The sequence below is a fragment of the Necator americanus genome, chromosome II (genome assembly GCF_031761385.1).
Source record: "Necator americanus strain Aroian chromosome II, whole genome shotgun sequence".
Classification (NCBI taxonomy): Eukaryota; Metazoa; Nematoda; class Chromadorea; order Rhabditida; family Ancylostomatidae; genus Necator; species Necator americanus.
This window is the reverse complement of record NC_087372.1, coordinates 23,027,007-23,050,911: the sequence shown is the minus strand read 5'-3', so window position 1 is coordinate 23,050,911 and position 23,905 is coordinate 23,027,007. Positions and strand designations below refer to the sequence as shown.

General features: G+C 40.7%; 1 protein-coding gene across 4 annotated transcripts; it reads right to left on the bottom strand.

Moving 5' to 3' along the window:
- Positions 1–851: 851 nt before the first annotated feature.
- Positions 852–14,849, bottom strand: RB195_019120 (uncharacterized protein; the record flags this gene model as incomplete). Of its 4 annotated transcripts, XM_064186834.1 has the most annotated exons (14): positions 852–945; positions 1,626–1,729; positions 4,030–4,163; positions 4,396–4,494; positions 4,590–4,707; positions 4,814–4,900; positions 6,881–6,967; positions 7,588–7,755; positions 7,906–8,034; positions 8,090–8,274; positions 12,070–12,167; positions 13,690–13,834; positions 13,970–13,973; positions 14,808–14,849. In XM_064186834.1, 14 exons carry the CDS (start codon positions 14,847–14,849, stop codon positions 852–854), a joined length of 1,494 nt encoding a protein of 497 aa, XP_064042714.1. The 4 variants fall into 4 exon arrangements, with proteins under 4 accessions (XP_064042714.1, XP_064042713.1, XP_064042715.1 ...); XM_064186833.1 differs by lacking the exon at positions 4,030–4,163 and having other exon boundaries at positions 4,358–4,494; XM_064186832.1 differs by lacking the exon at positions 4,396–4,494.
- Positions 14,850–23,905: the final 9,056 nt, after the last annotated feature.

Sequence of the window (23,905 nt, the reverse complement as noted above, 5' to 3'; positions counted from 1 at the left end):
AATAGAAAAAGTTGGAGCATCACCCTTTTGTAGAAGAAGAATTTTCTCTGAAACTTCTCATAACATTTTGCCAACACTTTTCATTTCTATGTGCATTTTTAAACCTAAAATATGCCTACGAACTGTTTTTCAGCCCAACAAATAATTCATTCAGAATTCCAATCGTCATTAAGCATGTTTTATATCAATTTTGTTGGTTGCTTGCACTTTCTAGCAGATTTCCCTTTATTAAGCTGCTGTTTCACCCGAAATCATTTTGCCCGACGGAACAACAAGCTTAAGCTACGAAAAGCTAACCAGTCACTTGCGTGAGCGGCAGCGGATTAAATGGGTAATCCGAACGGGACAACCGAGTAGTGAATAATTTATAGGAAGCATGTATCTTCATAACTAGTCTATAAACAAACACATAAAAAACCGAGGGGAGCGATCACCGAATCTATAGCCGCAGGAGAGAAGCTACATATATATCACTGTTCTGAAACAATGTATTAACATACATATAAATTTCTTCACCGCTCGTCGCTCACCGCGCGAGCGCGGCATTTGTTGGCACAGCGCTCCGTACAGTACATACAATAAATATAACAAGTGTGCACGACGGTGCTTTTTAAGAGACAGTACTGGATTTTTAGAACACACAAAACTAAGGATAGGCTGAAACAATTTAAATCGTCTGATAACGAGGACAACGCTATGTGTAGGGAGATCACGAGACGCAAAGATGACCAGTTCGACAGAGGCCCGAGAAATGCTGCTCGCCACAGTCGTTCGAAATTACGTTGCGTACAGGAAGGGGAGGTGTGTGGGAATGTTTGAGGTTCCGGTGTGGCGAGGACGACAGGTGTCAGCTACTTCTTTTCGCCTCCCTCCTCCTCCACCGGACCCAACGTGTGCCACTGAGCGATCGGTCGTCGCGGCGACGCCAACATGTCCATCCAATGTCTGAAGAGTGACGCTGTCAGGGGTAACAAAGTCTTTTTCCATAGAGTTTTCATTACAAGAACACTACGCTTAAGTACTTGGTTTGCATCGAGTGCTAATTTCAATGGTGGTGGACAGTGTTTGGTGAGTTATAGATCTTCGAAAATTTACAACATGATGGCTAGCAGAAAAGCGATAAAAACAGCTAAAGGATAATCCTGGGGAACATATCTTCATCAACAGTAGCCAAGCCAGAGGTCATTTGAACGGTTACAAAATAATTTAGAATGTTTTGCAATTTGGTAAAAGTGAGCAAATTTCTCGAATTAGGACCAATTTCTTTCTAAGAAATTGTAAAAGCGACACTGTTGTAGCTCTTTCTGTCCTTAACTACTGCCTTGTATGTGTCCGAAAACGGTTCGCCAAACCGGGTTCGACAAACTCATTTGTTTGCTATGCACTTAAGTGAGTGCCAAAAGTAATACGAAACATAAGTGTTCACGAGACATTCTTGTTGTGTTGGACATATTGTGTAAGACGCAACCGTTTGTTTAGATTTGAAATGTTCGCTCTAACGAAACAAACGGGGCACGGTGCACACAATAGAAACCTTTGGTTCCTCTTATTTTTAATAAACAAGGTCTGAATATAATGCAAAGCAACGTATTTCCAAAGGAGAATTTCCTCAATATGATTCGCACCTCAACTCAGCTCCAGTAGCATTGCATCCGAGTAGGCATCTGCCGATGGCATCGTTCGAACCCAACTTATCGTAGTCCATTACAGTAATCATAAGTGAAACTTTCTGCAAATTAAAAGGTTAAAATGGTTTAGTGTGATCAGGAAAGTGATATCATGCCGAAGCAAGGGTTTCAAAGCGTTAAGAAGCCTAGAAATTTTCATTCATAAAGTTATGCAAGACTTTTGAGCGGTCCTTTTTCCCACCTTCAAGGGGAACATATCACGAATATGACGTGATCTACTGGAAAAAACAGAGATGGGTTGTAGATATCGAGATCCGGGGTGGTTCCGTTCACTCTTTCGCTAATCGTCGTAGAAAAACCATTTTAGTTCCTGCGAGGTACGTTAGAACGCGTTCCTATATACATGATCCAGTCTCCTCAGCAGCCTATTCATTGGTTTCACCTGAATAGGCTGGTGAAGAGAGACCATTCATCTTCGACCGCTCGCATTTGGATGCGGCGCGTGCGCAAGGTTGCCTCGTTGCGACTGAAATCGTCGTGAAAAACAACTTCTTCAATGCAGTTTTTTAAACGAAGATTAGGGAAAGGTGAGTGGAACCACCCCGGATCCCGCAACTTACAAACTAATCTATGGTTTTTCCCGCGCATTCCCTCACCACGTCAGATTCGTGATGTGAATGCTACCTTTAGTCGCTCCCCTACATATAGGATCTTTTTAGTTCTAGTATTACTCAATTTAAGAAAAAATTCGTTGAGATATCTTATTTTTTAAACTCATTTTGGATGTTAAGAGACGGCCACCTGAGAGCGTTAGGCAATACAAAACTTGCGGATTGGGGCAATGCAGCAGTAATTTCGGATGTACTAGGGGTGCCACCTATAAGCAATCAATTATTATTAGTGTGGAATATTAGCTTCAGTCTAGTTCAGAACGTGGACGCATACAGATGTGTTTTATACGGCAATATTACAACTCACGGTCTTGACTTTTGTACCAATCAAATTCAAACGCTTTTATTACGACGTTATAAAATGGCGGACAATCAACCAACTGAAGAACATGTACGTCACTGCATGGGAAACTTGTGATGAGCATGAAGACGTATTGAAAGTCCGTAAGTGCCACCGCCGATTTAGAAAATTCTCCAACGCTGATTTTGACTTGTCTGATAGCGATCGAAGTGGAAGCCCCGTTGAGTCTGATAGTGACGCTTCGAAATCACTGATGGAAACTGAGTATTCAGGAAATAGCAGACACTCTTCAGGTTTCGTGGTCAACAGTCCAGACATATCTTCAATAAATTGGTAAGGTGTGCAGACAGAGTGTAGAGGTTCCGGCTCTTTTGCAGCACGATAATACCACGCCCTGCGCAGTAAGATTTATTCGGGAAAAGTAAGACAGCTAAGCAGGGAGCTTCCTCACATGCGCCATGTTCTCCAGACCTAGATACATCTGATTTTCATTCATTCCGATCGATGGAACATTCCCTAGGGATTAAGAATTTCGCAAATATCGGTGAAGTGCGAGCTCATCTAGAATCATGTTTTTCTCCAAAAGATGGGAATACGTACCAGCAAGATGGGAAAAGGTTCTGGATAACGACAGAGATTACATAATCGACTAAGGATAAAGTCAAATGCAAGTAAAATCTTTTTTTTTGCCACTGACGTAGCTGATTACTTACGGGTACCTCTGATATGTAATTAAAAAGCGATCTTGCAAGAAACCTTTTGAAGTGCAATTATGAACGAATGGCTTGTGGCAGGGAAGGAAATTCTTAGATTAAAGTCATGCTCAAAATCAAAGAAACATTCAGAAGAATTTATGCTTCTCGAAATGCACATAGGCGCTGAATTTGATATTGAAATGACATCGTGTTGCAAACCAATCCTGTAACCCGGAAGTAATTAAAGGCATCACTCAACGAATCTGAAGTGATACGGATTTCAGGTAGAGTATTCGTATACGGGATCGTAGATTATAGGGAGAAGGGTGATTACGTTCATTTCTTCCTAATTGCCTAAAAAACGGTCCGGAAGATGTGGCGCGTGTACAAGGCTGGCGCGCCCCAATCGAACTAGTTGTAGAAAGTAGCGCGCCGAACCACTCGAAGCCGTATCTTCCGGGCCGTTTTTTACGGATGCCTTTGGGGTGATGCTTTTGAAGATATGCTCTCCATAGCAAAAAAAACTATGGTAAACAGTGAGTAAATAAATCATCTGATCTATCTTTATGAGTTTGGAATTTTCTTAAATGTTTCAAAGTAAGCTGATACAACTAAACGTATTGAAACACTCCGTTCCTGTAAGTAAACACGGTTATAAGCAATCGCTTCAACCTGAGAGAACTGTCTCTGTCTCTGTGTATGTGGGAACACTTTTTTGAGAGGAATCAACGAACCTGTATTTGCTCGAACGGTACTTCAAATGAGAACGATTCGTTATAGTAGGGATTTAGTGTACACTTTTTAATAGAAGTTTTCTTCTTTTTCAACCGTTTCCCTCCTTGCATCAGCACTATTTTCACGTAGGGATCTGAAAAGCGTTAATGACACATGCGGGTTAAGGCAGAGACGAAATGTTAGATCTCCATCGCAACTTCAACGCAAATTCATGCGATGAATGACCCCGACATTCCGAACAACGATAGTTGTATGTTATTTGCAGCAGCTGGTATTCATGAGAAAAGAACACAGGGGGCATAGAGCGAGTGGATTTGTGCAAAGTACCTTGATTTTTGTTAGAAGCAGATTATCGAATACAAAACTTTCATTGTAGTATGGATTCAACGTTTTTCTTTTAATCATGGTTTTCTTCCGACGTGAGCGCTTCTTTCCTTCTGTGAGTTCCAGCTTCACATAGGGATCTATTCCAAGTAGAGGGAATCAGTGGAACAGAAGAGGATTAGAAAATCATTGTGTAGATGCTTATTTGACAAATGTTCCACAGTTGTAGTCATACCTGAGAGACCACCAACATCCATTTTCTTCAGGTTCTTTGCTTCTAGAATCACCACCGTCAACTTGCCAGCGGTGGGGACATATCGAAGAGAGAAGCAAATGTCTCCAAGGCTCTTCTCCTGAAATTAAGCTAATAACGGATTTTAGCTGCGATCGGGAGGAGGCATTAGCTCGGAATAGAAATATGATAGAAGAAAAACACGTATGTAAGTTCTAAAAACTGACGGCTTCCTTATCATCAGGTGGTGGGGCAATGTCCTTCCATTCCTCGATCACTTGACCGAGATCGATTTTTCCCAGAGGGATGAGAACCTGCAAGAGACAATATAATTACCGAGAACACTCTAATGAAGTTAGTTAACAGAAATAGACTGGTGGCTGGTGGCGGAAATTTTGTTGACTACGAAGAAATTAGACGACCGGATGCAATCCAGAACATGCACACCATGTTGATCATTTTTGAAGGCGGAGCTCTCGCTGTCAAGGGTTCAGTCTGGTGAGAGCAATTTGGTCTGGGAGGAGGAAAGAGAAGGAGTATGCATTCGGAGCAGAAGAAGAGCGACATTGCGCGCTCACCTAGTTGAACACATTCTGGAACAATTGGAGTGGAAATGAGGAGATCCGAGATTATGAGGGGAAGAGCAATTATTGAAAATTATTAAGGATTGTTGTAAATTTGACACGTTCCTCCCTTTAAAATATTTGAATAAGTTTTCCAGCCCTTCTATAGCGTCTCGACCACGTTACTTTCATTGCTGTTGTTTTTCGGGGGACCAAACGAGGGTAATTGAAAGTGAACGTTCCCGTGAGCATTATTCTGTATTTGTATTTTTCGTTTCGAAAAGAGTGAAATGTCCTGGGATTTCGCAAAATTGGTTAAAAAGTAAAATACAAGCGATGTGTAAAATAAAAACGAACAAAATATTTTCAAACTAAAAAGTGGCTACAGCGGCGAAATTTCACGACGCACGTTGCCGCGTCGAAATGACATCCCTACACGTGCACTTAAAAATTCAAATCCGTACGCTTTTTAGTCCAGCCGCAACATTAATTTGAAATGCAATCAAGCCACGTCGGAAAAGCAAGGGTGGAACGTAAAAGTGGAGGCACGTATCAACACGAAATCCCTACTCGAATATGCAAACTCTGACACAGAAATTAATCTGCTTTCTACTCAAAAAATGTGTCACTGTGGCTGTTTGTGGTGTATACAAAAGAAATGCTAATATTCGTTTTCTCGTATCAAAGCGATTGTGGATTGAGGACAAAAACAGTAGAATTATAATCAAGGAATATAATCTGATAATGCTCGGTACCGTTTGTAAACAGGTAAGGAGAAGATCGCCGATGTTATGGGCACCTGCGGATTCTTCCTCAGGTCACCGCAACTGCCCCTAGCGCTCTGGAAGCGCTTCTGGACTCGGCACGGTTTGATTACGGAATTCTTCAAAACGCTCATATTCACATGACCTAACTCTATATGATCCCCTTATTTTCGAAATTTAAACTCGAAGGAAACAAGGATTGAAAGTAGCAGCAGTGGAAGCAAAAATTCGGAGGTCGTGAGCGAACTTGAAAAAAAAAAGACTATTTACATAACTGCTCTATTCTGCGGAAAACTCGTATGGTGCAGCGCAGTGGTCGAACAGGGGAGTATATAGAAGGGAGTACAAATGGTATTCGAAAAGTGATGAAAAATTTACAGCGCAACTTTAGTCCTTCTCTGTCTACACTTTGGATATTCGTCTTGTAGCCACAAAAGGAAGGTCAGTATCCTTAGTATTAGTTAACTGCTCTCAATCAATACAGCATAACGTGAGTTGTAGTTCATAAGGATGACTCTTATAATGTAACAGAGGTAAAAAAAGGGAACTCTGACAACTAGCAAATAGTTTCTTATGAGCTCTACTTCTTGTGTACATAAATAGGAGAAAATGTCTGAAATTCTTCTAGGGCTGTACGGAGTTCGGATGATTTAGTTTTTGCTGGTTCTTCTCTCCACATTTACGAGGACATTTTGGTTGAGAGACGTTTGCGTCCCATCAGGTACTTGAGGAAAGCAATGAACTTTCGTAATTTATTACGCAGACGCTATGTGACCCCATTATTATATCGTAATATGAGCAATTCCTAGTCTCAATAAATGAAATTGCACTAGAAGTTGGAACAAGCACACTAGTTTTTGTTTCTGTTTCCTCCAGTGGTCTGAGTGGAACTTTAAGTATTGTGAGAAGAACTTGAAGCTCCTGTACACATATATTCGTTAGGTTCCAAAGCAAAAGAATGCTGTACCTGTCCAATTTGATCGTGTTTGCTGAATCGATCGAAGTCGTAAATAGCGAACACCAACGTCTTGGCTGTGATCTCGTTGAAGGCAACCTGATATTCAAAAGTTTCGTGAAATCACGCCTTCGCTGCGGACTAGAAAAAATAAGGATGTCAAAGAATAATTTCATAATTACGGATTCCAAATATGTTATAGTAGTGGTTCTCAGGTGATTTCGATGTGTTGTGGAAGATATCAAAACATCTTCACCTGTCAAACTAGTTTATTTACTTTTCATTCAGAGATCAATTTCAATTTCATGGTCTTCTTTCTCGAAATGTCGTATACAAAACCCGAAGTGCATATTTGAAACAGAATGTTATCCGAATCTCGAAAAGGTGGTTATATAACAAAAGCTGAAAAAATCATGATAGTCATCCAGTGATATCAGACGTTCGTAAATGTCCAAAGGTGTGAAGATCACTGGTGAGAGAGCCATAGTCTTTGAAAGTTCTTGTTGAACATTCATTTTTTACATTATCCCCACGTTTTTGACCAGAAGGTGGTAGGCTCCACTCTCTGAAAATTCTTTCTTAGCGCCAAAACAACTAGGTCTAGAGGCATAGAGGGCGGCGAATCTCATGTACGAACGATGTTTAGAATGGCTTTTTCAACAGTTTTCTTCTTCGAAAGAACTGGTAGCACGGTACACCAGTAGTGCAAAAGAATTTACCTTGAATATGAATGTTTCGTTGAACACGGGATTCAACGTTTTCCTGTGGACTTTGGTTTCAACCTTCTTCTTTTTCTCAGGCAACAGATACAATTTAACATATGGATCGGACGTTCCACTCATGTCCATTCCAGGCAAATCTTCCGCTTGAATGACAGTAACAGAGAGCTGAAAACGAGAATTCATCTAAATGAGTCGTTTTCACCACAAGAAACGAGTGCTCATAAACAAGAGTTATTTGGAAGGATAGGTTCAGAGGTAGAAGTAATAGGAAGACCTGCCACGATGCTGGTAAGAAAATTCTTGATGCGCATTCACCTGTCCTTGCTGGAAATCATAATCAAGTTTGTATTGTATCCTGCCCAGTTTCACTTCTTCCTTCTCTTCTGCCTGAGCTTTTTCGTTCTGCTCCATGTTCTCCTCCAACTCTTCCATGTCTTGTTGTATCTGTAATTATTATAGACATCTTTCTGTGAGCGAAGAACGTTTGGAAGGTACTCACCCCTCCCATCACATCCTTGCCAGCCATAAGATCTCCTCCTTTACTGAAGAGGCCCTTAAAACCTTTGCTTTTGTTCTTCTCGCCATGCCGTTTCTTTCCGAACAATTTCCGGATGATGAGATACGCTATTAGCAGCACCACAATGATGGCGATGATTCCGAGAAAAACGAACGCCCATTCTGGCACTGAAATTGCTTCGTATGAGTGCTGAGTTCAGCGGAGAACACAGGAATGAGAGGTCAAATACTTCGCTGTGCAGAGTCATTAGAAACACAATCACCTCAAACCCTTCAACTACATTGAGACTTTGCCTTTTTTGTCTGATCTTTTGATTTAATTATTCTTGTATATGACCCAGCTTTTCTGTGCCAAATCCAAAGTAGTGTTGGATAGCTTATTGTAAGCAGATAGGACCATGAAAGGCACGAGCACTGATCAATATATTAGGGAGAATTTGTGTTCGAAGCGCGAATAACTTGCAAACTTACAGGTACTAAAGAATGGAACAATCTGTCCTGAAAAAAGAAAAATAGTAGCCGCTAGATTCCATTGAACAATCAGAAGCAGAACAGGAACTTTTCAGAAAAACTGTGATTTGAGAGGACTTCTGCAAGAGTTTACGAATCAACTTAATTCAGGTCAGAAACTTCCTCATGAAGGGTTTTCGCGAAGAGCATCAGGGAATATATGGAATCTGTTGGCTTTCCTTTCGAATTTCTTTCTTATTACGTTAGTTTGTTCTGCTGAGGAAAGGCTGTAAAAGCATTGGAGTTTGACTTCTTACTGGTTTTAAAATGGTGAATAAAACTGGAAGACTGCAAACGGAATACAAACGAACGGATGGAATCCACAAAAATACATAATTGAATATACATAAATTCATGGGCAGCAAGAAGGGATGTGTGCAGGTGCTTTGTGTTTTCGAACATTTTCAGTCAATACAGTACAGAAACTGAAATCGCTTTCACTGGATAGCTCAGCAACTTATCAATCAGTGTATTTTGTTCAAATGGATTCCCTCCTAGCAAAATGTTTCTTATGTTGAAGGTGCATAATCATCTGAAAGGCACTTTTTCGACATATCGGCACGAATAAGTACGGCCTGTAGTTGATTTCCTTGGTGTAGGAATCGTTTTAAATGTTAAAAACTTAACGAGAGACAAAATACAGGATATGGGTATATCAAGCATATTAAACACATGATCCATGAGATTGTCGTTTCTCAAATGGGTATATCCGTGTCATTTTTGCTGGACGTAACTGGTTGAGGCTCCGGCGACCGCAAAGTAGATGGTTAATTCAAATCCTCCCCAGACCAACCGAGCTTTCTATCCTTCCTGAATCGGCAAATTGTTGCCGGGATATGTCCGGAAGGATGAAGACATTGACAAGATACACCGGCTGTGGCCAGCAATCATTGTGAACGCCTTATGTTGCGTCCATAAACCAATTCCACATTGAAGTCGTGATGACGCGTAACAGAAGGTTTGAGGATTTTATTCTTCGTTCACTCCTCCCATTTTGACATTAAGCAGCAACGAAGCATCTAGCGAGTGCGTTTCACTTCAACTCTGTTTCGAACGATGTCAAGCCGTGTTGTTGTTAAGGGACGTTGACCGGGAAGTGACGTCGTTTCTATGCATTTGAAAATTTGGTTAGTGCTAGTCAGTTGATTTCTTAGGCAAAAGTTGAGAAAAACACTTTTGCAACAGAAAATGACTTCTCTACTTTGTATTTTCCAGCACTGTGCCTGTGAGGTTTTTTTTAGATTCTTCTCTACTTTGTATTTTACAGCACTGTGCCTGTGAGGTTTTTTTTAGATTCTTCTCTACTTTGTATTTTCCTAAATAAGCCTCACGCTTCTCAAGACGGCAAGAAAGCCGAAACGTCGGCCAAATAAAGGTTCCATCTAAAAAACCTCACTGGCACACTATTAGAAAATATAGACAGAATTATGCCGAGGTTTCAGGAAAAGAGAACACTTGAGTCTTTACTTAGTTTTGCAGATCCAACTCGCTTCTATATTGCTATATAGTTGAAAGCTATATAGTTGTCGATGCCAAACAGAGATTCGGCGAAGTAGTAAAGGTAGGAACGGAAGCTACAAAAAACATTTGTCATATCTATCCAGAATCGGTAAACGTCCGTAGATACGAAAGGCGAATTGCACGGTTCGGGTGATTTTTTTTTAATTTGGCGGAAAATGGCATTGCTTTTCAGTGCTCCTGCATATGCCCAAACGATGGGGTGATGTATGCTCCGTCGCGGCTGGACTCATACAGTAGCCACGGTGATTCTTCGCCAAAAAATGGGAAAATATTCGGATTTCCATTTTCGTTCTCCTTTTTTCTCCGCAGTTTCGTTGGTTGCGCTCATTCATTATGTCATTAGTCATGGATATCAATCGATTAAAGATGTAGGCTGACGATATAAATGTTAATGAAGTTGGTGTTCTCGCAGGCAACTCCTGGAATGGAACAGTGCGCTCATCAGTAAAACTTAAAATGTGCTCCTTGAAAACTTCACCTCAAAAAATAAACGGTTCTAAACGGAGCGGAAATTTTTGTTGAACCCCTAATAACCTTCACTTACTCGGTCCGCACCCAGAACTGGTGACGAGATTTCAGAAGCTGCTGCTTTTTTTTCGAAATGAAAACCTAATTGCTGGTTGGTGACAAACAATAAATATGTGATTTGTCCAATGTCCTAGTCAGTGGATTGATGGCTTATTTGCTTTGAGTGTGGTAGAAAATGAAGAACAAGCAATGCTACATCAAACGTTTAGGCTAAAGAAGTATGTATGTTTGGACTAGCGAGTTGTATTTCATGTTTTCACCCCCAGAGGTGCCAGTTGTCATTCTTCTCCTTTTAACACAACAGTGCCAAGTGCAGCCTAATCTCAATAACTTGAGTAACCAGCTCATGGTCATGCAGCAGTGCCAATCTATGGCAAGTAATCATTCAGGTTTAACTGGAAATGAAATGCATCACATCCAAGCAGCTGTGATGGATGTTCACGCGTTCGATTGTTCTTTCATTCACTCATCCGTTCACAGTTCACTTTGCTAGAACGGGAATTAAGTTTGAGCAGCAATTCTTCCACTCTAGCATAGGCAGTTTTCGTTTCTTGCACTTTTTTTGGAAACATAAAGTCAATACTTATGCTTCCGCTGGTGTACATCCGGTGGCTGTTTATCGTTTTTCCGCACTCAGCGCATTCAGTATCCTGAAGGCAGAATAAGAAAATTGAGAGGAAATAGCACATCAAGGATAATTCCTCGTCATAATTGAAGATGAGTAAAAGTGAATTTCAACTTGTTAACTGAACCTCGCGATACTTGCTCGCACAAGCACAAATTTCATCCAAATTCCCAAACCTCCAGACATATTTTTCGCTGTTCAAAAGAATCTCGTTATTTGCTGTCGCCAGTCCCAGCAATAGCGCTCAGCCATCTATATGGCCCACTCGGATTGATTGGGTTTTTGCCTCCTATCGATTGTTGGAACGAATGTGTCGACCGAAAATTCCACGAAGGGTCATATATCCTAGTCGAATGCGTTGTCGCAGTGGTATTCAATTGTTTTTCGGAATGCTTAGTACCGATGTCTAGGACCATTCGACATCACTCGGTTGCTTCGTAGCCTTCATGTTGTACTCACAGAGAAGTCAACAGCATCAAGTCGGGAAATCACGCATATTTTGACATTTCCTTGATATTAATCAAATCTGGAAAATCATATTAAAAAAAGAAGATCTGAGGGAGATTCTAAAAGGTCTTCACACGGCTACTATTTTTCCACAGAACGCAGTGGGTGAATACTCTAGAGATGCAAAATCATCAAATGCCGCCAGTTACCTAGTTTTCGTTCTACTTGAGAAGGTTATCCCACTCATTTCGTTGATTAACTTGTAAGCCATGAAGGATGAGGTAAAGGCGCTGAAAAAAAAAACAAAAAAAAAACATGGTCCATTCACTCACTTCCTGTTTCTTTCATCACTTTTGCCTTGACAACATCCTTCACATCAATTACCTTGTTCACCACCACATCCTTTAGTGATTCTTTGGTAGTGGTCGGTCTGAAAATAAAACCAATTAATCACACAACAATGCTGAAGTCGCATGCTTCACTGATCAACGATGATAACAGGCTTTTATGCGCCTCTTTTAGTGGCTGGTCGTCAGTGAAACTTTAAATGAAGTAACGACCAAATAGTAAAAAAAAACAACTGTTCGACGTGTTAGGATTAATGATGACTTAGTCAAAGAGTTGTTCCGCGTCCCATTGAAAAAAATCCATTATTTTTTTAAATTCATTTACAAAATTCAATCAATTTGGTGGGAAATGTTGCTAACACAATGAGAGCGATACAAGATATCGAAAACCTAGAAGAGATCACTTCTCAGATTAACATTCTTCTGGAGTTTTATCTGCTGCACTGATGCTTGTTTTACAGGACAAGATCCTCAGGCGGACAGTGGGAGGACGTTCAATCGAGCTTACACGGGAAATGAGTGAAACCACAAATGGCGTAGTCGATCCGGAGATTCTTGGTCAGCACTGGCATCGAGGCTTTGCCCAACAAATAGTGGTGCTGTTGACAGCGGCGGTGGTTACGTTATTGAGTGATTGTGAGTTTCGAGAGAAGCAAAGAAAAAATAAACGCTTGATCCAGCAATCCTTGTCACGATACACATAATTCTTATAATGTAGGATTTTGCATCAAGTTGAAATAGAGCCTCATCAGTAAAAGAATATTGCGTTAGAAAACAAATTCCTACGTTTTCGTCAGAAATTCCCACGTCTTATATTGTGTGTTCTGTGGCTTCTTAAAGCTGAGGGTTTTGGTGCGACAAAAACGACAATGACGTTTGATTTTTCGAATATGTTACGTTTCAGAATTTCATCTTGTCATGACTCTTACGACAACCTTGATGCTGCAGATAAAAGAGAAAGAGATTCATTTGATGGCATCATGAACAAGTCGATAAAAGAATAACATTTGACTGTCCTAAGAGGGCCCTTTTATGTTCCGCCACAAAATAGTGAAAGTTTTGAAAAATTGAAATATTTAGTCCTCTATGCCTAAGATGTTGTTGCTAAAATCCTGTCAACAGCACTGCTATATAGTTTGAGAGAATGCAGCCGTTAAGGTGTTCTGAACTCCGAGTGAATTCTCCATTAGCTATCTATGAGTTGTTTTCTCAGAAATAAACAATCCTGTTGAGAAAGTTACTGTTAATTTATTCACAAACGAATACACAGGAATTTCACGATTTGAAGAAAAGAAAAACTTTTATTACAAACGCGAAAGTGCTGCTACCGAACAACTGTGAACGCTTCAACCAAATCAATTTCTGCTTAAGCTGCAATTTTCTTGGAAGAAGTAAGATATTTTCGGGTGAAGGGTACCGATTGGCCTCTCGTTCGGTTTGAAGGCATTTTAAAAAATCCATATAAGAATCCCGGAGTTAAATGAGACCATGTTCTGACAAAAATAGTACACACTCATTTTCTCGGAATTAAAGACAAAGACTTTTGGTTTTTGGGAAAGAGTTTTCTTGAAAAAGCCACTTTATTAAGAAACATATATTCCTTACGTAGTAGTCGTTGTTGTTGTAGTGGACGTCGTGGACGGTGGTTCCGTTTGCATAGGCATCTCTTGGGGTGCAAACTCCTTGGTGAGTTCCTCCTCAGCTCCTTCATCCTCAGCTGAGTCATGAATGCGCACCATCGCGCGGTGGTCTTAAAAAGTTCGATCCTGTCAAAATGAAGCATGCAGTTTTCAACAGGTGGACGTGAGTGAATTTGTAGCAGTAATACGAACGGCGCGGAATGGACAAGCTATACACAACTTCAAATTTCGGAGGTAATACTCACGTGACTACAACGATTGCGCAGCTAATAAGCGAGTGTCACCGCATGGAAATGCCAGCGAGATATGAGATATCCACGCGTAGGTGAGGATTCTCCGGAGGGAGGAGCTTTATCTAGCTTTCTTCTTCCGAGACAGCGCGCCGGATCGATGAGGACATGCGCAGTCAATCACAGCCAGCCACCATGATAAAAATTACGTGATGCGATTAAAGGGACTACATTGGACGAAAGACTCTGAAATCACGCATTCTTGTCTACGGTCTCGGCTGAAAGTGCAACTACAAATGCAACTACAACTTGGTCTACGGTAAGAAGAGATGCAGGAATGGTTCATACTACAATTTCAAACTTCAGTAACTCAAGCTTCTTCGGCGAATTCTAGCGATCCCTCGTTCACTTCACCATGTGGAGGAAGTTCAGTAGATCAAATCATTCTTGGATCTCCCAACTTTAATTGTCGGTCTTTACGTTTATGGAAATGTTTATAAGTTAGAAACTGTCTCAGGAAATGGATTTTAGATCGTACGTGTGCAAGAAAAAATGAAAAGAAGTCTTTTCTCAGCATGAAAAATATTTATCAACTTCTACACCGAAACATATAAAAGATGGGTGATTTGCAGGCAACACCTTTCATGTCCCGATCATCGTTCCAAATAGTGAAGGTCAATGGGCAGTGAAACATTGGTGAAAACATTTTACAGTAGTATTTTTTCGCAGATTCAGTGAGCTCCATAGAAGCTGTACATGGTTGCGTGGTCCACTGTTTGTCTTCTATATGAAGCAATTGTTTTTTTTTTGTTTAATTGCTGTACTTTCTTCATTAGGCTTTCATTAGGCTTACCACATTTTCTCTCGATTCTTCAGGAATACAAGACAAGCACATTCGCTTCCGACCGAGTGTTGTGCTTTACAGAGGCGAACACTGCTTTCCGCTTCGCCGACGCCAAAAACTACTCGCAGCTCTTTTTTGCTTTTTTGGTATTTGCCCGTTCTTTTTTCTCACAAACACATGTGTACGTGTGTTTGTTTAGGACCACTTTGTGGTTGCAATCGCAGCTAAATTTTTCTTTGTTAGCAGCAATGCCAAGCTGACTGTACTATTGATGGGGAGAGCTAATTTGTCATGACATAGAATGTCATTGTTTCAATTGTTTTCTAAGTTTTTGGATGCTTGAATGCCACAACAAATTTTTGGGGTTTAATTTGAGTTTTTAACAAAGTAACGTGGTACGGTTGTTAAATGCTCAGCCTTCTGCTTCACACACACCACTCATTCGTCTGCGAGGGACGCGTCCCAGTCGGAAGCGAGTTCATTCCTACAGCACCCGATGACACGAGCAGAAGACTTTGTATTTCAAAAGTGAGTCTTAAGGAATATGGGGACGATTCGACTTAATGAGGCATAGGTTCTCCTTTTGCGAGGTATGCGACAGGAGGAAAAGGAACACGTAGGATACAGGAAACATACCATACAGACTAGTGGAAAGACTCTGAAATCTTTTAGGAAACCTTGGGATGGAAGCATAGGTTTTTATTGTAAAATAAAACGTTCACAGGTTCGATCTTCATCTATATGAAATTTCTCTTAAATAAGGTCATTCTGATGATTTAAAAAAATGAAATTTATATGAACTATATAGAAATGATGCTTTTCCGAGATTGTGTGGTTACCCGTTGGAAACCACAATCTGAATGAAAGCAGAATAACAATCCACCTGAGTACAGACCTCGCACCATATCTGACGTCTCATGAATACGTTTGCGAAATTTTATGTGAGATCGTGGAGAAATTTAGATTCTTGAAAGAGAAGGCGCGCATAAGGGTCGCGTATGCCTCACAGTGAATGAAAAAATCAGCAATTTCGACTGTTTATTTTTATAGGGAAAAACATTTTTCCTTTTTTGGATCATCTCAAAGATCCAGACAGTGTCGGGATCTCCAAGCGAACAGATCGATGTGGGGCTTCAGTTCACGATTTTCAGCGTGATCACGTCCTCTGCAAGGTTGCAACCTGTTAGGGGGAGGGGAGTTAGAAAGAGGGCAGCGCGGCTATGAGAGCCTGGATGGCCAGCTTCCGCTGTTTACTTGAATTATATTGGTTGGACTGACCCTTTCCCTTTACTTGTGGCGAGATTCTAATTTCGTGATAGTCTGCATTTAAAAGGAATCGAAAAAAACAACAAAGAAGTTAACGGATAAATTGAATAAGACGTTTACATGAATGGTTTGTAGATATTAAAAGGTAGTTGCGATCTGCAGGATTAGAACTGGATTTCAGTATGACGGATGTTCAGATGAAAGGACTCAAACGCTAGCAGAGGCCGAAACTCTCGGTCAATCTTCGGGTTTGATTAGCGGCCATATTTCTCATAACCGTCATGTGGCTAGAGCTTCAGATGTCGCAATCTTAAGAATAGATGTATCCGATAGGTTATATATTCCGGTCCAGACGAGACTAAGCTGTTGGTTCGAGACCACTTTCACGTTGTTGTCGACTAGGAATAAAATGACTGCAGACAAAGCGCGGATAATGAAGAAGCAGTGTGGACGGAATCCGGCCATCAAGAAGCGCGAACTTTTTTATTCCGCGATTATGGTACACGGAATATGCACCGACTCATTTTTGATATGGCTTCAGATTTAGAATAACAGGAGTTTCCCCACGATCGTAAGAATCTCAGACGATTAAAGAAAACACTGAAAAGAAACTCAAAAGAGCTTTTTCACTCAATTTGCGATCTTTCCGTCTTTCTTTCGGAGGCTTTGTTTCTACCTCGTGACATAAGAATTATATACTTCTTTAAAGAACTTCTTAAAAGTCTCTTTAATATATAGTTCCATGTTGATAGTATTTAACTTTGTTCTCGTAGAGCTAGCATGCTCAATTCTTTGAATAAGTCAAAATGTAAATACACGGAGACTTGTTTTAGTTGCCCTCAACTGCAAAGTTTTGAGGAGGTATAACATTCGAGAAGCGCGTGATTAATTTAGTCAATTGGTTGCCGCTCAAGAAAGAATATCGCGCACATTAATGACCACATTGTGGTCAATTTAACTAATTAGCTACACCACAGCAGAACTTTGTTTATAATCTTTCGTTTCCGGCAAACTACTTAACGATTCTGAAGAATTGAAGGATTTGAAAAGACGGTGTGCAAGCTAAGTCACAAATTTAGCATTTTAGTTTAGTTCAGCAATTATCTGGAAGCATCAAGGCAAAGAAAAAGCGAACTCATCCATCAAAGTTTCAATTGTAATTTTAAAACAATATTTTCACAAAATACATGGAAGGAGAGCATGCATAAAAACTCATAATAACTTGGAAAATATTCTCTTCCTACAAAAGCATTCTCTTGTGTTAAGAGCGATGACAACGGAAACCTTCTTCAGTACTACTCCTTTTTTCCAAATCCCGAAGAGGTGAAGACGGCGCTACTCGCAGAGAATGAAGTTTTGTCAGTGGGATGATCGCAAGTGACCGCGAGGTCGTTTCATTTTGATGCGAAAACAATTACTGGCAGAATACTTTAACTGGTGCGTTGGAGCGGAAACAGAACAACATGGCAGAGGCTCAGGCGGTCAGACCCAACGAGGCCTATGGACATGCAGAGAGCGAGGCGTGGCCGTACCCAAACCGTTTTTGCATTTTCAGCGACGAGCGTTATTAAGAGTGTGTTGCTGCTTCCAGTCGATCACCACTGAGACCCACAAAGGGAGCAACGAGCAGTGTGCATGGCGAATGAAGAAACGAGAACAGACGGGGGCTTTCTCTTGCGAGAAACACTCGGAAAAGCAACAAGGAGGAAGCTTCATCGTATTTCATGGAATCTACGAGCTTGTAACGAAACCTCTTCGCGAGGAGAAAACTGAAAGGACCATGCAGCGTTGACGCTCCGCCTAATCCTCTGGAGCTTTATGATCGATGAGAGTCTGCACAGAGTTTACTCGTTGTATTCCCAACTCCTGTGACGTTTTTATTTCGATCAAAACTAGAAGAATGTTCTTCCGTTTACATCATCATCATCAGCAAATGCATCTGAGTTTAGTTGGAAAAGAAAAAGTCTGCAGGAATCTCAGAAACTTAGAAATTCCCTGCTTTCTTTACTCGATAGCAGTTAGAATTTGGATTTATGTTGTGGGATTTGGTTTTATGAAGCATGAGCAGTACGGGAGTGCAACTCATCCCATTCTCAGTCGAAAAGACTTTTGTAAGACGGAATTTGTGGCCAATTATAAGATGAATTATAAGATGAATTATGAACCCTCCTTGATAGAGAACATGTACGGAAGTGATTATACACTGCTGCGGCACGCACAGGAGTCATGGTTTGAGTGCAGGGGAGAGAAAGTGGAAAGTTAGCAGAGGCCGTCAGTAAAGAGAATGTGTCATCCACGACAAATGCGTGAAGTTTGATGAACGCGACACGGTGCTTGCTTCAAGACATGTTGTTTCAAGCAGGAAAAAAATTATCATTCTTGGGATGTGCATTTGACACCCTCCTTTAGCGTATCAAACGACCCTTTTTAATTTTTTTGCACCTTTCTGATTAACACAGTCGTCCTGATAAGTGCTTCTAGCTACATTAGGGTTTGGGTGCGTGACACACTGAGAAAGCATGTCCTCCCTTCCTCAAGATGTAGAGCAAATGTTGGTCGCTGCCCTGTTCAACTGCTTTGTGTCCCTTTATCGTTGGCTCCCTATAGCAGGAAGACAGCCAAGAGGTCAACTGTACGATGAAAGTCGCTCCCCTTTTCAATTATGTTGCAGTTGCTCCAGCTGCTATAGACCGACGGAGGCCGATGAACTTACTCTCAGCTAGAGCTCCGGGATGGCAATTTCTTTGAAATCACTTTCCATCGCTTTTATACTTTGGCAAATGAGTGAGCAAAATTCTATCGACGTGCACATTGGCACATTCTTGCAACTACAGTTAGGAGTAAGTTCATCACTCGAACGGACCAACAGTTCGACCAAGATGTGACTTGTGAAGAGGCGTGATTTTTAGTGGGCCGTTGAGCTCTTGGCTGCCTTGCCGCAATAAGCAGTCAACGACAAAATGAGCAAGTAAGCAGAACAGTTGCCTTACATCTTGTGAAAAGTACGGTATAACTGTTCAAGATATCCGCCTCCTTAGGATTTTCATTCTGACTGGGCTCCCGGTTTCGTATAACAATAGGTGAGCGGATGAGAAAACTTTTCAAAAGGACAAGGACTTCAACAAAAGCACTCAAACAAGGCCAACCCAACAGAGAATTAACAGAATGCTGTAACTAAATCTCTCAGCAAGCTATCCGAAGCAAATACCTGGCAGACAGGAAATGAACAATTTCAACGTGGTGATTTGGAGCTGTTAACTGAAAATTCTGGGTTTTTTCGAAACCAAAATGTTACTCCAAACTAATTCTCTACTAAGAGAAGGAGACGTTAGTCAGATGGTGCCACATGTAGACTGTGAAACGCTCTTTTTTCACCCTCTCTAAGTGCAACCAAAGCTTCTGGCCTTGACATTTAGCGTATACGGATTTCTGAAATTTGTTGGTCTGTTATCGATGGGATTTTGTTGCAGTTTTCGTTTGCTCAGAGCATTCAACGTGAAGAAATCACAGGAATCCGTTGAGAATTCGTTAATGCAATATCTCTAGCTTTTAAGGTGAACTGGATGTTCGAAAGTGCCTGAAATTAACATTATATTTCTGTTGTCCGATATTTGTAGTAAACTGAAGGAACATTCTGAGGAACATAACCTCACTCTCACATATTAGCAGGGGAAGGAACCAGAAGAATTTTAATCCGTTTTTGGATCCATGCAAAGGACATTTCTAGGGTTTTCAATTTTCTGTAAGTATCACAACAAAAATATATGTATTTCATGTTTGCCTTCGCACTCCAAGTCGCATGTGACGTAGTGACGATCGAAGCCTCAAAACGTTTTCTACGTGAAATGGAAATAATCTCTCCTTGCAGAACTTTCGATCGCATCTTCTTGGAATTATCTTCAAGCAACGATTTTACATTTGTGGCAGTAATCTCAGATCTCAGAGATACCAGATGAACTGTCACTGAAAAACGTTTTGTGGAAGCTTGGCACCATTTCCACCTTTTTCTGAGACAACGAGACGTGTTTAAAGATAGCAAACATCAAACCTCATTACCAATAAACTGAGAATATAAGGTTTATCTCCTCAAGCTGACTACGTGTGGAATTCCCAGCTGTTGAAAAGTGGTTATGCAAGTTCAGTAGATGAAGGGAAACTGTCTAGATAGGTTTGCTCTGCATAGGCGTCTATGTTTCTCAAAGTTTTGGGCTGGTTAGTGAGTCAGTGAATGTAGTTCCTCTTACATTGATAGGAAAGAAGAGTTTGTTCTGAGCAATGTTCTTCTCCTTGAGAGTGCAACACATCCAGAAAGAGGAGCTGTGATCGAGGTCAACAACAGTTGTATAAAGATTCAAGCTTGAGGAAACAGGGAAAAATGCTAGAGGCGACAGCCGATAGCTGGCGAGGACCGTGTGCCGTTTTGTTTTTCGCATTTGTTGTTGATAGTGGCGCTTGCCTCGGCGGCACACCGAAACTCAATTTCAAGTTTCTAGGTTCTAATCACTCAAACAAGTCTGACGAGCATAGGTGACGTGCGAGAACGTTTTTTAGAAAGGCTCTCAGGCAAGCGAAATTAACTAACAGCATTTTCAGTGTGGAACACGACTTACCGTTATTTTTGAGAACAAGTTCAGCAAAAAATGGCACCCATCTTAGCGTAGAGACTTTCCTCTCTTAAGTTGCCAAAAACAGTAAGAAGCAGATTGCGATTCTGAAGGCTGCAGTTAAGACTTTAAGAATAACAAAAAGAAGGAGAAGACGGTGTGGCAATTAAATTTCCGTAACGTGTGTAATAACACTGCCAAAAAATGTAATTTATGGTGAGAGGTGTCGCAAATCGGCGCGGTGCTCAGCCGTTCATGGGCACTCAGACGAACTCAGAATCCAGTGCATCTATGTGGTGCTTTTGCAAAAAAAGGAGATGTGTTACCAGAGTACATGGACCACCTGCGACGGTAGAGGCAGAAGGCGGGAAGTTGTGCAGAGTATTAAAATAAAATTATGAGTCGAAATTAACAAAACATCGAAAAAAAAAACTTGACTCTACTACAACTGCCTGATAAACAGCGTTGTATGGTGGAATGAATTGTTTTGAATAGCCCAACCAGACAGTTTAACGAGGCGTGTGAAAGTGTTCATACTTCAGTGAGATGCGTCCCGTCTTCGTACGTTCCAAGACCGGAAAATCGTCCACAAAATTCCTAGCATATTCTGACGTTAAACTTTTGGTTTTCTTTGGGAAATGTTCAGTTTTCGAGGAGATAATAAACCCTTCAAAACAATTGCTTTTATCTTCTGGACGCAGGGAACATGCGCAAAAATAAATATCAGTGTTCTGCAGTGCACTCAGGAGCTCCATTTCATCCCAGAAAACGTTGCAAAATGCTAACAAGAAAGTGACAGAAACTGCCGCAGTATAAGGGTTTTTTTTTAACATACAACATCCAACACATATTTGTAGAATAAAATAGTTTGCGTGTGTTGCAATTTTCTTAGTTTTGTAGCCGAATTTCTAGAACAACATTTCTATTTTTTCTAGCTTATTATTATTGACGACCTGACTAAGAAACTTGCCTAACACCTGACCTCTTGAAAATTTCACAGATACGGACTCAGAACTTCAATTTAAGAACTCCAGAAAACACACACTTAGGGCGGATCTGTTTTTTGAAACAAAATAAAACAATGTTCAAAACACATTGAGCTTCAAAAACACTACTTTTTCTTTCGTTGTTAGAATGAAGAGCGAAACAGTAATCAAAAAACAACAAAACAGCTACTGCTTTGAGATTTTTGGCAGAGATGCAATATCACCTTCACTATTTTTCTTGTCCTTTGTTCTTCAGAATATCTACCTGCAAACGTGTCTCCTTTTGATATTCACATTTTTATGTATACACAGATGGCGTAGCATGATCACTTATACATTGCAAACACAGATTTTGCAGTCAAAAGAGTTCTAGTGAGCCACGGAAGCTATTTATTTTGACCATTTTTAGGCAAAACTAACAATTTCGTCCCACTTTAAGCTCTCCTGGATATAGCAGTTTCAGGGCGAAACTTTCTGGAGTTTTCTTCGAGCAGTCACAGACTCTTCACACATGTATCTCCTGTTAAGCGATGAAACATTAATCACCACCCAACAACGCAGAATGTTAATAGTAAACGATAACATATGGACTGGAGTACAAATGAAGGCACCGCAAGGATGAAAACAAGGAGAAACGAGAGTAACAGCGAGATACGGAACTAAGAAAAGGGCACGAATTTGTCGAATAGCCTAACCCTTTGGTAAGTTAGTGAAGTGACTCCTATAAATTACCGACATGAAAAATTCAAGCGCTCTTCATTAAAGAAGGCCTTCGACAAGTATGAAGCGGTGAAGGGCTTCGGCAAGGATTAATTGGTTTTAGAAGTATTTCAAGTAAAATCTCACGTCTTCACATTCTTACCCGTTTTCAGAACAGCGTGTGCGTATGCTTGAGAACGTGAGAGCAAGGAGATGAATTTTCAACAGAAACCTTTTGAGCAGTAGTAAGTGCAGACATGCATTTGGAAGTAGTGCTGGCGCATAAACAGTTTCAGTGAAACTCCGGAGTAAGACTTTTAGTTCTCACATCAATTATTTTGGAGACCAATTCTTTTCGAAATTCTTTTTGCTTCAAAACCTTCCGCAGAACGTTCCAGTCAAAGCGCACAACCATCGCGAATGCGGATATATTTGTAGGTATATATTTTGCTTACAGTGCAACGTATGAAATAATGTTCACTCACATACGAAGGCTAATAGGAAGGAATGCAGAATATATGGAAATACGTGTCAATATGAATGGTAATAGCTATGAAGAAAGTTCTGGAAGAGGACAGCATGATATTAAGCAGATAAAACGCGCGAAAGTGTGGAAATAAGAAGTGAGGTGAGCATCGGCTTTGCGTTTGTCAATCCTAAAAGACAGCTAATTCTGTGGTATCCAACACACCAGGTACCGCACATTTCTAAGAAGAGAATATCCTATTCATTGAATAAAATTATGAACAGAATGCGAGAACGAACGCACAAGGATATGAAGTGCAGCAAACCATGAGGAGAAGTCTTCGAGTGAGCAGAAAGAAATTGCCCACGGCATGCCGTAGCGAGCACGCCCAAATCAATAGGACTGCGAGGGAAGAAGGAAGACAGCGCGAGTAACACGAAGTACCAGACCAAGCATCAATCATGGAAAAGCCTCCAGTCGGGCTTCTTTCGCTCCGGAAGATCAGTACTGGAGTTGGAGGAAATATATAGTGTGGATTTAAAGAAGAAGCAAGTTTGCCACTTATGAAAATCGAACCGTATTTCTTGCCCATTTCTGGTGCATCTGGGGTTAGTGCGCAACGTTCTGGATCCTTGCTTGCGTAATCTACAGTTTTATGAGACAAAATCGGGATCTTTACTGTAAGTCTCACGTTATTATAAAACAGCCTTCAGTGTGAACGAAGTGTATGCTCGAGACCACAAATTTTTTTGAGCAGCATACAATTCTATTTTAACTTATCATTTTATCCTCAAATTTTTCTCAGAGCGTCGTCTTGCTTCTACTTATATAATACCAGTCTGAATGTCTGACGAAAGCCGGATGTAAGACTTTTTTGTGGCGTTTTCTCCGCTCGCCTTTACTGATCAAATAATCAAAATTAGTAAAAAAAAAATCATGTAAACTGTTGGCTACTATTTAAGCAGCCGGTTTCATGCGTGTTTCCATTTTCTGAGGGAGGCATGTTACATGGCATAAATAGGAAGCTCTACATCAATTCCACATTATGTTCACTCTTCCTTACTGAGGAGCCTCGGGAGTGAATAA